Genomic DNA, 16,204 nt, shown 5'->3' on the forward strand with positions numbered 1-16,204 from the left:
AAAAAAAATATATGTTTTACCTCAGCATACGACCAACAGAGCATTGATAATACCTCTTGTATACATATGTATTAATTTGATTGATGGAGCAGGCCCTCCCTTCTTCGCAAGAGGAGCCATTCTCAGAAGCATGCAGGCAATCAAAGTATTTGCAAATTCTGAAAGCCAAAGAAATGCTAGCTTTTGGTTTATTTACTGAAGTGTGCCTTTCTGAATATTTTCTTTTTAAAACTAGCCTCAAAAGGCGATAAACTTGGCCTCTATTAGTCCCCCATGAATAAGAAAGATGAGAATTAAATGACATTCAGCAGGAATGCCCACAACATGGTGTTTTTCTCAAGATATAGGCTCAAGGAGGTACATTTAAACAGGAAAATGTAAACTTAGAACCATTAATCTGTGTACATGCAGCGAAGTAAAAATTTCTTTGCAATGTGCTTATCACGCTCTCAACTAGGCAATGAATTTGTCGAGAAAATATACCTCTGGAAGTTTTTCTTTCTTTGTTTTCCCTCTCATAATTATGTGCCAGTGGGTGGAATTAAGGTAATGATGAGGCAGTATAAGCATTCAAGAAATTGATGGGTAGGTTTTCATAGAAATGGAACTGTTCACATGTGGGCGAGTGTTAGATAAGCAAGGATAGCTTCAAGACCTGTACCCCACAGAAGAGAACAAAGGAACTCATACCACGATATTCAAATCCCTACAGAATTTACTAATTTGTAAAAAGTGTTTCCTGTCTCATTTTTTATGCCAAGAGATCAAAACACGAATTTGCTAAGTAATTAGTATCAATCAAGAGTTCAAAGTTGAGAGTAAATTGAGAAAATCAAATGGTATTATTAGAGATACTCTCTTTGTGTTTTAAATTCTAAATAGGTGACCATTAAAAATAACTAAATATCAAAAGGACCAAAATAGTGTACATGCTCTCTAAGTGGGGTACACTATGTTTCAACTGTCCAACATGGGACTTGCTCAAGGGGTTCACCCATGTCAGGTAATTTAAGGTGTAGTAGCAAATCCTTGCTTCTTTTGAATCATATAAAATATTTATGCTTCCTACCAGTTTTTGCACAGTTTAAATGTAAATTTAAAACCCTATTCTCATGGAGGTGAGTTATATTGTTAGGACTTTAACTTTCTTGACTGTATAGTTTCTAGAGCAATTTGTATCACTCCTTCATAATTCCATGCCACTATAGATCTAGAACAAGATGTCATATTTTATGACATCTCTCCTCAATAAACTTCTTTGGGTCTATGCATTCATCCAAAACTACAGAAATACAAAGTGAAGGGGAGATGGTAGTTGGTTTACCAAATCCTTGAATGACAAAATCATGGAGTCTTTATTAATGCCACTGAGGAATGTGAACAGAGCAACCTTGGTTGATCATCTACTGTGTCCTAGTCAGTTTCCATGAATACCCTCAAATTCTCACAATAAGCCAGACAAGCAGACTCCCACATCACTGTTTTGTAGAAGAGAAAACCGAAACTAATTGTGTTCTCCCAACTTTTCTAAATTTGCCCAGGTCAGACTTTAAGATGACCACAACTAAAGATCTGCTTCTCCCCCGCCGCCCACTACCACATCATCCATCCTAAGCTACCTTTACCATCCTGAGAGGTGCTACCCATTTAAAATATAGAAGGAGACAATGAAGTTCAGGGCCCATTATTTAAAAACACCAGGCTCCCTCCCACTTTTAAAATGAGGCTCCTCAGGCTTCTTGGTCATCGAATCACCAAACTCAGTATTTGGTGCACCATCTAGAAAAACAGAAAGCTGGATAAAAGAAAAGAAAAAAAGAAAAATAAATACTGAATCCAAGGACATGGCGGCAGCTCTTAAAGGAAAAGAGAGGAAGATCCTTGGTTTTCCTGCAATTTTCTTGTCTGTTTTACAGAGAGAAGGGACGGCATGAGGTGAAGGATAGAGAATAGCCATGTGGTGATCAAGAGCAAAACAAATCCGAACAGAAGGAATTGGAGAGCAATTTTTCCATCTCCCTAGACATTTCACTCTTCTCGGAATGAGACTGTGCTATTTGGTTTTCAGGCTAGGGTCGTCAAGCCAGAAGTAGACACTAACTTCATATTTTCTCCTTACTTTCTTTTGGGGATAAGTGTTTTGGTTTTCTGTTTATTATTTCAGAGGCATCTATAGACTAGTACGTTTTATGTTAATTATGTGCATGTTTGCCCCTCGGGTTATGTTTCATATCACCCACTGGGGAGGATCATCTCTCCTGAAAACTTGCAAATTTGATTTTGAGAATTATTCAGAAAAAAGCTAAGCCACACTTTTCCCAGCAAAGGAAATAATATGCTCTGGAGGATCCTCTAATTCACAGAAGATGGACTAGGATAGCATTTGGGTTCTCATATTACCCAAATCCTCTTGAGGACAGCCAGGTACACAAAGCATTTAACATTGTGACATTGAAATGTTGGAAGAATGACTAAAATAAAAATCTAATAAAAACTTTTAGAAATCACTAAATTACTGTGTTTTGATCTAAAGAGGAAAAAGGAAAAGCTAGCTGTTTTCATTCTCTACAACACCTGAGGTGTGTTAACTGCTTGTATTGCTATAAATACTGTGTTCTAATTGTATGTCATCTTTTCTTAGAATCATTTCTAGAAGTTAATTCTAATGATATTAATGCCTGAAGATGAGCTTGTGCTTACAGGAAGAATCAGTTAAAATAGAAATCTCATATAATAATCAAGCGTGATGGTTTCTTCCAGCACTTGCATTACAGAACTTTGTTTTTAATGAAATTATAATTTGTTTGGAGAGCAGATTTCCATTTGAAAAAAATAGAAGTTAGCCAATTAATCTGTCTTAAAAATATTCTTAAGCATCTTTTTCTGAAGATGGACCGAGCTTAAAATTAAATTCGTTGACATGAAGCATTAAAAGTTAGAGGACTATGGAAGGTATTTCACACCTCTCCTTGTTGCAGAGTTGGATTCCTTTTATTCCATTTCATAGATGCCAAGAAAAGAGGCCATATTATACCCCTCTGTATTGCTCTCTGCCCTGCTCTGTGCAGAAGAAAAGCAAGAAGCCAAAAACACCAGGCAATCCGTAACGCAGACCTAAGTTCATTTTGTGACCAGACTCCTCTTTACCTGTTCTCCCCACTTTTCAGTAGCTGCACCTAATTTCCTTTCTATTTGTTAAATGCTTTCACTGTTAGACCTCAACAGTGACAGTATGGTGCAAGACTTGAAGCCCTGCTGCTGGTATTGCTCCTACTGACTCACTTTACTGCCTCTTGAACTCCAAGACAGCTGTGTCAGGAGCAGAGTTTCCTTTCATGGTTGGATGAAAGGGCTCCCTCTGCAAAGGAGGCCTGACAAGCAAACTAGGCTCTCGCTGGACAGGAAGAGATCAGAGGGATCCTCCTAAAGGCAGGGGAAAACAGGTACCTGACATGTACTGCGACAGCCAACCAGCATTTGACACTTACGGTCATAATCTCTATAAATAGAAAGAACTACTGCTAGGGATATAGTTGGTAAGTTGGTTAGAATAAACCTTTACCAAATAATGACAAAATAACCTTCTGTGGAAACCTGGCAATGTTTGGTGCATTCTGTTGCAATCAAAGACGCGCAGTGTTTTATGTGCTAAGCCCCGTGACCCATCATTACTTTCTTTTTATTCTGCATATTTGTCTGTGATAACAAAATAGCTACATATTTCCCTTTAAAGTTGTGTCTGAAGAATGATTCATTGAACTAACACATTTGGCCTTAATACAGCCCCAGCGAAGAAGAAATTTTCCTGCTCATCTCTGAGCATAATTCAAAGATAATTCAAATAGAAAAGCAATTTGTGTGTCATTAGGCTCCAGAATTTATTAGGTGCTGGTGAGCTACACTAACTGATTAAGTATTATTTTCTTCACAAGCTACATTCTGTAGGAACAGGAAGGGTACTTAAAAGCAACCATTAGTTGCAACTCTCAAAGGTTCCTGCAGTTTGTGGACCTTAGCAAACATTTAGTGGGCATGGTTCGGTCTACATGAGCAGTGAGATTTAACACAGTTCCCAAATTCTGTGTGATTGCTGAGGATTGGCACTCTTGATTCTGTAATGTCCATGATGCGTGGTTAACAGCTTTAAAATAGTAAGAAGTAGTGTTAGATAAGCCTGGGCACCAATACCTACTAATTTTCTACCTAGGTTAATGTATTTAACTCCCTGAGGCTCATTCTCCTCATGGGTATCATTAGGAGAAGGAAAAAAAAGTCACATCTACTTTATTTCCCTTGACTGAGAAAATTAAATGAGAGGATATATTTGTATGACACCTACTCATAGTACATGCTCAACTAATGGTCATCACTTTTATTATCATTGTTATTTTTATTGGCATTCTTGTTGATGCTAGTGTTTAGGCAAAAGGTGCAGAATATTACTTCATGGAGAACTTAAGTAGTAGAAACCAAAAGATACATGTATTTCTGTCAATAAAACAGAGATTTAAAAATAAAGATGTGCAATCCACATGTGCTGATTCATGCCTGTAATCCCAGCATTCTGAGAGGCTGAGTCAGGAGGATCACAAGTTCAAGCCCAGCCTGAGCAAACTAATGATTTAACAAGACCTTGTCTTATAATAAAGAATTTTAAAAAGGGTTAGTTCAATGCAAAGGTCCTGGATCTAATACCCAGTTCTGGAGAAAGATGAAAGGAGGAAAGGAAGGAAAGAGAGACACAGAAAGAGAGAAATGTGGGAAACTTCATGTTTTAAATGTGATTCATTGGAGGCCTGTACATCATCACAAAATTTCAATAAAAACTTGTTAAAAAATGTCTACAATGTTGCATAAGTTGAAAAATTTTAAAGCTCACTAAATTGTACTGCTTTGTACTCAACTAATCTTAGTTATTCACATGAGACAGAAAGAACAAAGTCAGTTATAAGCAAGATATTTTGACTCTCATTGCCAAGAATTCAGATGTGTAGCTATGAGCTAGCTTTTCCACTTTTCTTTCTGGTACCTGATATAATGAAAAGCCATTCTGTAACTGGCTTCTCATGTTGCTGGTAGTGGTGGCCAGTGGATTATAGGATAGTGTGAAATTCCCTGAGCACTGTGCAGTGTGGAATTGAGCAGAATGAAGGCTGCCCTTAGGAAAAGACATCTTGCTGGTTGCAAAACCCTAAGTGAGCAGCTAGGACATCCTCATGAGCTCAGACCATTACACAAAAGCATGTAGCAGGCCTCAAGGCCTTTAAAAAGTTTTAGCTTTGTTGCTAACCAAGAAAAGAGTAATAGGCTTGTGTTTTACTCTGTAAGACATTGCTCCTCACAGAAAGAAAAGTCAGATGTTAATTAAAACTCTATAGAGCCGGAATGGGTGGTACCACTGTGTGTGGAGAAGTTAGCTTTGACTTCTAATTGCATGCCAAAAAGGAAAGAGATTTGCTACCAAAAATTGTTATTGCATACAACTCTCATTTAAAGTAAAAGGAGAACTTTTGGTTTTGCATTTGGAAGGGTTCCAGTGACAATACAGCTTTCAATAAAATAATATCTTGAGTGTATATTTACATTTCATTTAATTTTACCCCTTCTTGTGGATTTCCCTTTTTCATGGAGCCACTCTTTCAAAGAACAAATTAACATCCATACTCTGGAGTGCTTTATGGTATTTCATTTTAATTCCTTCACACATGGATTAAAATGTAACATTGTTTACCTTTCCTAATGCTTAGCATATACATAGAAGTGAAAGAAATAGTGATCAAAAGGAAATAACCTCACCAGAATTATAGTGATGCTTTCCTGGAGATGGAGATTTCCTTTCCATTCTGTCAGTCTTCCATGGGAAGTTGGTGTAATTTCAGTGAAAATGGGCAAGATTCAGAATTGTTCACAGTCATAAGTGAGAGGACAAAATAAGAGAGATTTTCATTTATAAGATACCTTTCTCTTATCTATGGGTCTTGTCTCCCAGACTGTCTGTCTGTCTCTAGAAAGCAAAGTCAATAAAAATGATTAGAGTTGGCATCTCACAAATGTACACCCTTAAACCACGAAGCGGTAATGCTGTGCAGGAAATATTTTTTCTGACCTTTTCAAATTGCATCCAACTGTCTTGGGAATTTCTCAGGGACTGGAGGTAATAAGGTTCAATCCGTTTTACTGTCTGGCTTCAAATTTAGTTCTTCTGCTTCTCTAACTTATCTATTCTTTGCATCTTGGCCCTGGCATCCATTCAGCACAGAAAGCCATGCATCTCATCTTTTTCCCCCCTGGTTTTTGTTAAAAAATCACACTGTGGAATTTACAACCATGACGGTTTTTTACTTATTGCCCCCTTCAAACACAAAATATTAGCACAAGAAGATTAGTGAGTGTGGCGTCCTTTGAGAAGCCCTCCTTGAATTTAATTAGCTTCTAGGTTTCGTCCTATCTTACATCTCAGTTTTTACCTTTGTGATTTATGCTTCAGTGACCTTCATTATACAAAATTTTTCAACTTAACTCTATTACGGGTGCTCTAAAAATATAGGACAAAAATACACAAATTTCTTTTGTTCTATCTCGACTTTAATTTTTCTTCTGTGAGTCCAAATGCCATGACATACTTGCTGGTGAGGAAGGGAGTTATCCAAGTGTGATGTGCTAAGGGGATGCTGAGTGCCTCATTTTTCACTGTGTTCTCTGAAGGGGAACAGAAAACAGAAGCTGGGGACACATTGCCTGACCCTATGAAAGTGCTGGGTGGCAGGTAGCCCTGCCAAGGAGGTAAAAAGTTTGTGGTACTTTTCATGTTCAGAGCATCTCCATGCGGAATGTGATGCTTGGTGCTTCCTCAATGGTAGGACACCTCACATTCAATAGTGTCCTCTCTTCCATTGTCCCCCATCCGTCACCTCTGTCCTGCCTCCTGCAGAGATTAGAATCTTGGCTGGATTTCCTGTGCTCAGTGCAGTCTGGAGCCCTTTTCTGACTTAGAAATCATGTTCGCCAGCAGCCAGCCAGCAGCAGGAAGATGTCTTTTGGAAGTTGCCCTTCTGAGAGTCTGTATTTTCTCATACACTAATTTCTTGAGTTTGATCATTATATTTGGCTTTCTAGAAATGAAATCATGTTGAACAATCCGATTTAGAAAGTAGAGTTGAGGGAGAAGAGATGATGAGGGAACTATTTTTTATTCAAAACAACGTGTTTTGCCCTTTAAAAGAACTGTTTATACTTATGCCAATGTTCATCTTCATAATGTAGCTTCTATTTTCCATTTAAAACAGTGTTTACACGTTTGGTGTTAAAGCGAAGTCAACGAGGTATGATTAAGAGTAAGTTAGTATATTGTCACTTGAAATATACTCTATTTTAGTAATGGAGCCATAGTCCTGATGCTGTCCTTTTGCAATCCTGGTGTGCTGAGCTGGCATTTTACTTAGTAGAGATGAACTATTTTGGCAGTTTTGGAAATTTAAACTCACCCAGCGTTTGCAAGGAGCTTGGTGATTTCAGCATCACTGCCTGGGGAAGAGTGTGGTAATTAAAGCAGATTGGCTTTCTGGGTGGAGCAGCAGTACACCTGACAGGTGGCGAATGCAGTTGTGTGTGTCTGCACCTGTGTGTGCAGGCAGATATGAGATGTGCATGCTAACCTGAACTGGAGATGAGGGAGCAACAACTCCAAAACCAAATAGATTCCAGCTTTTCCCTGTGGATGTCCCCTCTCAGTCCACTGGGAACTGACTCTACCCAGCAACTCTTCCAGAACTCACTGTGACTCTAATCATAATACATTTAGGGTCCCCTTTTCTCATTTCTAAGATTAATCATCTTTCTTACCCTTCAGGACCCAGAGGTAAAACAAAGGCAATGTTTGAACTTTCCACTGAAAGTGTAAAGTGATCTGAAGCTGGTGGGAGGAAGGAATAAACTGGGAGTGGGGTTGGCTTGTACTGGGTATTTCGCTTTGTGTGCTGTTCTTGGAGTTTGCAGGAACTTTCCAGTAGTGAAGAAGAAAGGGAATACGGAGTGTAAAGTGCTAGCTGCTTCTTATTAGGTAACAGCTATTTCAAAGTATCTCCTAGATAGCTCCTGGAACCTCACTCAATATTTACAGGAGACCAATAAGGCAGATATAACTATCCTTGACTTAAAGGAGGAGAAATTGAGGCTTAGAGACTTTATAAAGTGAATTGGCTTTTCAGTGGCAGGAGGATTATGAGAGGAGAGTTATTTTTACTTGTATGGAAAGGAGCAAAATAATTCATTTGTTTTCAATAGCAATTTGAATTTTTCTCCTCCTCTTTCTCCTCTTCCTTCATCACCTCCTTCTCCTTCTTTTCCTTCTTACTTTGTTTCTACTTCTTTTTTTACTTGTCTCAAAGACAGTGAGGCCAGATTATTAAAACAGTGTTCCACTGGGTCTTCTGTAGTAGGATAGGCATTTTTCTTCTCCTGGTTACAGACTTGTTTTCAGTAGAGCTACTAATTTCATTATTTCAAAAGTTTAATGAAGGCTAAATGTTCTCATTGGTGGCTTGTATTATTATCACATACTTTTTATTAAAATAATAATACAAGTGGCAGATGATGGTGATTATATGCTGTCCTCACAAGCTCACATTCAACCTTGTCTATCTACCTTTTGTCTGTGTTAATGAACATCCAAGGTCAAAAGGAAGAAAGAATGGATTGAGGGAACCAGATGTTCAAAGATATCTTTGTGGGTAATCTTGGAAAATCAGTGTCTGTAGAAATAATGTATTTTAGCCAGATATGGTGGTGCATGCCTATAATGCCAGCACTCTGGGAGGCTCAGGAAGGAGGGTTACAAGTTCGAGCCCAGACTAGGCAATTTAGTGACTTAGTAAGACTGTCTTAAAAAATAATAAAATAAAATAAAGGACTGGGAATGTAGCTCACTGTGAAGGTACTTGGTTCAATCCTCATTACCACCAAAAAAAAATTAGTTTCTGTATCAGGATATCTAGGAAATTAAATTCCTTCTAATATACAAGTGGAGTCATTTTTCATCCATTTGCTTCACATATTTCTGTTACAAAAATAAACATGCTTGATTACCAAAACAGGCTTGTTACTGTGATGTCGACTCAGTGGCGATATGGATAAGGTGGGATTCAATTTCACTCTTACAGTGGAGCCTACTATACCATAATTCATGCTCAGAGAAGGGCTCATTGATTTACTCCAGGTGACCTGGGCTTCTCGGATTGCCACCACATCCCTCAGACTCCTGATGCCCAGATGGGCAGCTTGGTGGCCCATCAGTTGTTCCCAGGCATATCAGAGGAGAGGAAATTGATTCAAATCCAAGCAGAGTAGTAGAATCTCCAAAGCTGTCACCATCATTCACTGCAACACACTCTTCCTAGAGTGAGAGCTCTCAAAACTCAGACAGCACTGTGCTGGGATAAATATCTGCCCTTTAATAATTCCACACAGAAATACACAGAAAGTGCAGCATGGTTTTAGATACAAAAACCATTTCAAGCTCTCTCTGTCTTTCTGTCTGTCTCTCTGTCTCTGTCTCTCTGTCTCTCTGTCTCTCTCTCTCTCTCTCTCTCTCTGGTCCAAATATGCACGCAATCTCAGTTCAGGGTTCATGAAAGACTGTATTGTAGGAGGGTCTCAGATTCTTCTGATTCTCGCTATCACCCTTATTGAAAGAAAACTCAAAATAATATAAACGAACAACAGTAAACCATTCTGAAACCCCTCAGCACACACAGTTACTCCTCAGCAATTTGCTTTCTATTGCTGTGGAAGGAAAGGCAACGGCGGCGTGGACTTTCGATCTGCGACTTCAAGCGTGAGCACCTGCCTGTGTGACATACTGGCAATCTCCCCTCCCAGTCAGGGCTGCAGCCGTATTTTTTTTTCCTTAATTGGAACCCCACTGACACCCTGCGGGACTCCCCCCTTGGCAGAGGCCATATGTCTATACAGACCTAGAGCACAGCCACTGTGGTCGGTTGTAATATTATAGTCAGAGATATCAACATTGGGATCAAAATTAAGCCAACACCCAGGCCGATGGGGTTTCTAGATGCCTTTTGGTGTTATGAAGAACTCGCCATTTTCTTGTGTTTGTCTTCAGAGTTAAAGCAATGTCAGCAGAATGTCAAAGTGTTTCCTCTTCCGCTTTGGCCCTTCACTTCACTGCCTCAAGAAGTCTGAGAATGACTGATATAATTACTCTTGGCCCCAAGGAAGAAGTGAATCATAAATAAGGTCTGGACACTGTAGAGAAATGTTACATATATGTGAATATATTTTCTTTCTGGATGAGCCTATATAGTAAAATGCCCCGAGAGCTTTAATTTTTTTAAACTGAAATTAAACAAGTAAATCCTGTTTGACATAACTTTGGATGTCAAAACAGGGCTCTCGCTGCCTTGGATGTTGGAGGGCCCCTTCATTGTTTTATACATGGTTTTAGCATTTGCATTTGCTCTTCCCTCATTCTATTTTTGTTTTTGTCATTGAAGTTCATGAAGACTTAATCATTAGCCCTCTAATTTTCCAGGAAAAAAATGTTGATTTATTGAACTGGCTGCAGAGAAAGAAGAAGATCAATCTGACATTGTAGGTTAATAGTAGGGAACAAAGCACATTCATAATTAGAAGAGAAAAGGACTTTCCTTGTTCCTTCCAGTTTATAATAAAAAGCCCCTCGCCAAAGTGTCTTAGAAAATAATGCATTCAGACTGAGTTGAATTACCGCCTAGCAGATTCTATTTATCTGTAGCTTAAAAAGCAGCTGCGTTTTTGTGAAAAGCAATGAATGTGGCAGTCCTACTTAGAGGTGAAAGAAAAAGAACACCCCTTGTTTTGTAATAAGGGGATTTTCAATTTAAAAGAGAGAGCGAGCCTGTTGTGTGAAGTAGGGTTATTACATTCACTGTATTCTATCTCACCCACCAGGAGGCTAATAATGAAGGGCCAGGGAAGGAGGCCAGTGGGACCAGGGTTATCTCACGACCTCAGATGCCGGATAAGTCGAAGGATGCAGAATCACTCCTGGATGGCATTCAGAAAGGCTGGAGTGATTATTTGGAAGAGAAAAGCCTGCCTATTCTTTCCAAGGTAAACAGTTCATTTCATCTTCCAGCAACCATATAAAAACATGTTTGGATAAAGATATCTATAAAGTTTGCCTTTAAAAAAATCATTTTAGGTCCATGAATATTCTCCGGACCTGCCTGTCTGTCCAGTAGTCCCATGATGAATCATTACAAAGCTGGCCCAGACAAAGGATGCGCTTGGATCCACACTACACCTAAAGCCATGTTTTGAAGGATCTGCCAAGCTCACTTTTAATCATGAGGAAGAAATTACCTACATGGAGACAGCAGAAAATGAGAAAGTAGAGCTCGTGCTGCGAATAATTCCAGTGAGTGCCAAGGGGCTAGTTGAGGAATGGCTTCACAAGGTGAATACCTTTAGCTTATACCTAGGGTTTGGTTAGCGTATAATCATTTTCTCTTTTAGGACCCATGACTATCCTGTCTGTATTTCCTAACCAAAGAGTACCAGGGCATTTGTCAGAATGTTGCAAGTTTGAATATCAGTCTTGCCCTCCTTGTTATTTACAATGACTCATTTTACATTTGCAAATATGCAGAAAACAGTCTGGGTGGAGAAGAGGGTCTCTGGGAGCCTGGGACAACCACTAGCTGTCTGTTTGTGTGCTTCGTTGTGAGTGCTGTCTAGTAACTGACATCTCTCTGTATGTGTGTGTGTCCCTGTTCTTGTCTTCTCTCTGTTGTCAAGGTAGGTTGGGAGGATTAGCCCATCCATGGGTACCCAGGTGTGATCCAAAGCTTTCATTTGATTTTTGGAACAGAAGGGAGGAAAAAGAAAAGGAGAGAGAACATGTCACATCATGATTAATGGTTGATCTGAATTTTTAATTCATAGGAAAGGAGGAAGGGGAGGGTTTATGAGTCAAGTGACAGGGCTAACCTTTTCCCTCTGGGACAAGCAGGATTCAAATTAAACATCACTTGCAGTGTGAAATTAGTTTGAAGCTTTCCCCCACCCCCATTTGATCCCTGGTTTAACTCCTTCATGGCTGCTTTTTCAAAGAGGGTTCCTCCCATCCCAGCTTCCCCCTGAGTTTATTCCCAGTAACCCATCGTCCCTTTTGCTTTGTTTTATTTTTCTAAAGATCAGATCTAGGAAAATAATATTTTACTATTGTAAATGCTTTATTGCTCATTACTTACAAGATAAGAGTCTCCCTAAAACATTATTTCTTTGCGTCCCAAACTAATATAAGTGAATAAATAATTTTCTTCTGTTTTCAAGGCTAATTTTGCCAGGGAGGAGGGCAAGGGAAAATGAGGGCCCTCTCTGGAGTCTCTAGATTCCCACATAACTGAGTCACAGGATCGCCATGCCAACCTTAAGCAATTTTGGCTTCAAGCAAGCATGTGCCTAGACCCTTTCATACTATCCTGCAGTTCTGGTCCAAAGGACTCAGGCCTAAACTTATGGGAAGAACACACTGTCTGGGAAAATGTTTGACTGCTCTGTACACATACTTGATGCCACAGTTCAGCACAATCAGGGTTGAGATGGGACTGATTCTTTCTGGAGTTTGGTGGGAGAAAGGAAAGTATCCAAATGGCTGAGAAATGGCTATTCTTCCAGCGTATTTTGAAAGGACAATGTTAGGGCTCTCAATCCCTTCTGTAAGGGCAGAAGAGTGTGGCTGGGAGGGGAGCCAGCTGGGGAGGGGTGGGCTGGGAGGGGAGCCAGCTGGGGTGGAGTAAGGCAGAGGAGGTAGGCAGCTGGGCATAGAGGTAGAGGTGGAATGGGGGAGGAAAAGGTGTAGGGAGATGAGCAGCTGTGTTTATTTTAATACATATCATTTAACCCTCACCTTAAAACAAATTGGAGAGGTTTGGGAGTGCATTAATCTGGACCCAATTAGCATGCCTTGCTTCTTCAAAAGTGCAACCTGAAATTAATGAATATAAACTAGAGTTTCAGATGCAGTGCTCAAATCATTTGCATGTTTCATGCATGATAATTGAATTTATGTATGCACTTCCTTCCATTTAACTATTTCCAGTCTCCCTGTGATTCACCCAAACTAGGATTTCATTATAGCAACCTCTAGGTAGACAAAGCTTGCCCAGATTTTACTCCTATAGAGAAACTCACATTTGTGGGGCTTTTCTAAATTTTGAATTTGAATCAATTTTTTTAGAAGCAGGAAGTAGTATTTACTAGTATGGAATGATGTTTCAAGAGTTGGTCAATAGGGACTCCAAGTTCATTTTTGAAAAGTCAGAAAACCCATCAGGACTATGGCATTGAGTTTTTATTGGTCCTAGAGAGCTGGCTTCAGTATGTCCACTTTTAAGTGTCTCAATAAAACTAAGAGCAAGGTCACTTGAGTGTAGCATAAAGGATGCTCTTGGAGTTTGAGCCTGAGTTATTAGATCACCCAGAGATTTTCTTGCACATGACTGTTTCTGGAAGTAGTCAGATACTTGTTTCCATAGAGGGGCAGGGGTGATGTCAGCCTCCCTGAAAAGCACTAGATGAGCAGTTTCAGTCCCTTGTGGTCCCTTGGGATGCTGTAGATTTGTTCTTTTTTCTTTCTTTTTTATTATTTAGGTGTAAAAGCCTTTATGCTTACATAGTGCAAACAGGTGCTAAACTCACCCCCCTCCCCCTGCCCCAAGGTGAAAAATCTGAAAGTGGGAAGTGGGTATATAAGAAAGTTTCTTGGGAGAGAAGTTGAAGCAAGATGCTGGAAACAATTCCCTTGGTTTTAGTTTGTACCAGTGAATTTGTCTGTCTTCTGTCTTTCCTTATGTGTTTCCAAGTTCAATGTCAAAGTGAAGAGCTTTTCTCCAAGAATTCTCCCCAGTGTCCTTTGTTTTTGGTGAATTCAATGGTTGAATGTTGCTGAGTGTTTTCTGGTCTTGTTTCCTGGTCCTTGTAGCTAAGAATGTCATTGAAGGATAAAATCTTGTTAATTTGTGATGTCACAACTTAAGTGTGCTTCCTGTCACTTATGTGTAGTTTAAAATGTCTCTTAATGTAGCATGAAATGATTGGCTAGCTCTGAAATGGTTGTGAAGTCATGGGAAGAAAATAAGTTTTGCATCCGACCAAGATAAATTCACTCTAGTGCTTTATGGCTTTTTATTCCTATGTGATAGTAATAAAGTCTCATGTAGGGATGGAAGCCATGAAATACATTGTGAAAAATCATCAACTAAGAAGGGGCCATCAGTATAGAAAACATTAGCCGGTGGTGCTGTGAACGCAATGGAGAAATGACTTAGTGTGTAGTCCTGCCGTGTGCTTAGTGTTCCTTGAGTTTCTTTATCCTTAGATTTGGACAGCTGAGAATCTAGGTTATAAGAGCCGACTCATTTTTGCAATCATTGATTAACATGCACATTCGACTTTGCACATTTCTGTTTATCATACATTTTTCCTTGTTTCTACTAACGACCATACTTTAGGGGGACTTTAATAGCCCATTTCAGTAGGCAACATCCTTCTATGCCTTTTTTCGCCAATTGTTGAGGTCTTTCTTCTGAAACAAGGAAGAAATAGACAAATCAGACTTGTCCTCTTGGAAACGTGGTCCAGATTTCTCTACTCCCAAGCTCCAAAAAAGGTATACTTTGCATGGGCTAGATCAACACCTTCTGAGATTGGTAAATCCCCTGAGAATCCTTTTTCACTTAAAGATATGGTGTAGTGGAGAAACGTCTGGTGTTAGAGGAAAGAAGAAGGAGTCTGGACTGGAGTTGGAGTATAACCCCTCTGCCATTTCAGCTATATGCCTTGGGCCAAGTGATTTAAACTCTATGGCCTTCTTTCCTTTACTTTAAAAAGGAAGCAAGAAAATCTACCCTGCAAGGTAGTTGTGAGGATTAAATGAAGTAATGCATATGTGCCTAACAAAGCATCTAACATTATTTTTTTAAAACTCATGAAATATTAGTTGTTTTCCTTCCTTCCCTTTCCTCCTGTTCCCTTCTCTCTCCTTCCTGTTTCCTCCCCATCCTTCAGATATTAGTCTAAAACAGCACCTTTGGATCTAAGCAACACCTTTGAGAAAGAAAAGACTTCTTCAAGAATGGCTTATTGCACCTCCTTTCCATATGGGGCTTAAATGCCTAGGTTGGACCAATAGTTTAATTTTGTTTAGCTCGAACTGTTTAATGTTGACTATTGACCTATCTGAATTTTTACTGTTTCTGTATATTCATTTTTGCTGGAACTGTTTTAATATTGACTATTGACCTGTACTCATGTTTACTGCTTTTCTGTACTTATTTGAGAGAGAGATTTCTAATAAAAATTATTTGTGTTATCTTTTGCCTCTCTGTTTCCTCCACACTATGAGTTTTTATCCTGTTCTTTCAAGCTGTCTAGACAGTCTGGCCTAAAAGGATAAATCGTACCTTTTGCTTACAAATTATTCACTCATGGCACAAAGAGAACTATATCACCCTTCCTCCCTACATTTATTCTGCATATCAGTGTTTTTGGGAAGATGGCCAATTTAGTTATAACTTTCATGTCCATTTATCTTTTAAATATATAAAATTTACAATTTGACAGTATCACTAAAGTCTTTGGAACAACTGTCCATCAGGGAAAGGACTTTTTTAAAGTACACAAACACTGAAACTTTTTAAAATTGCAGCATAATGTAAGTGCATTATTATAAAGCAGACTAGGGGCTGGGGATTTAGCTCAGTGTTTCCACTGCCTGTCCAGCAAGTGCAAGGACCCGAATTCAATCCCCAGTACCAAAATAAATAAATAAATAAAATAAATAAATATAAAACAAAGACTAAAATGGAATTGGGTGACACCACATTTGCATTCAAAAATCTTTTATTATGATTGGATTTGTCTTTCAAATCTTATACTTAACCCTATATCTCCAGTTCCTAGTAGTGCATCTGATATTTAGGAGATATTCAAATATATGTGGATAAATGAGTGTGAAAAGAAGGGAGGAAAAAGATGGGGGAGGAAAGGAAAAGAGAACAAAGAGAGGAACAAAGAAGAAAACGGCTGTATCACCATGAGAAATATATTTTATATTTAGGGAAGTAGAGCGAATACAAGCCCACTGTAAAAATAAGAGTTTAAGTTGACAGTAGATAGTATGAGGTCACTTAGGATAAAATGT

General features: G+C 39.0%; 1 protein-coding gene across 2 annotated transcripts in view; it reads left to right on the top strand.

The window, feature by feature from the left end:
* Window positions 1-15,373, top strand: part of LOC147823592 (uncharacterized) — a 66,234-nt gene extending 50,861 nt beyond the window's left edge. For both annotated transcript variants that reach the window (XM_087192644.1, XM_087192645.1), the window contains 3 exons: window positions 10,948-11,109; window positions 11,201-11,455; window positions 15,070-15,373. In XM_087192644.1, the coding sequence (XP_087048770.1) occupies window positions 10,948-11,109; window positions 11,201-11,248 (210 nt within the window). In that variant the 3' untranslated portion in view covers window positions 11,249-11,455; window positions 15,070-15,373. The remainder of the gene's footprint in view (window positions 1-10,947; window positions 11,110-11,200; window positions 11,456-15,069) is intronic.
* The last annotated feature ends 831 nt before the right edge of the window (window positions 15,374-16,204 follow it).

This window comes from Heterocephalus glaber, unplaced genomic scaffold, assembly GCF_053883595.1.
Source record: "Heterocephalus glaber isolate CG9 unplaced genomic scaffold, H.glaber_assembly_v1.0 deba00001572, whole genome shotgun sequence".
In the NCBI taxonomy this organism is placed as follows: domain Eukaryota; kingdom Metazoa; phylum Chordata; class Mammalia; order Rodentia; family Bathyergidae; genus Heterocephalus; species Heterocephalus glaber.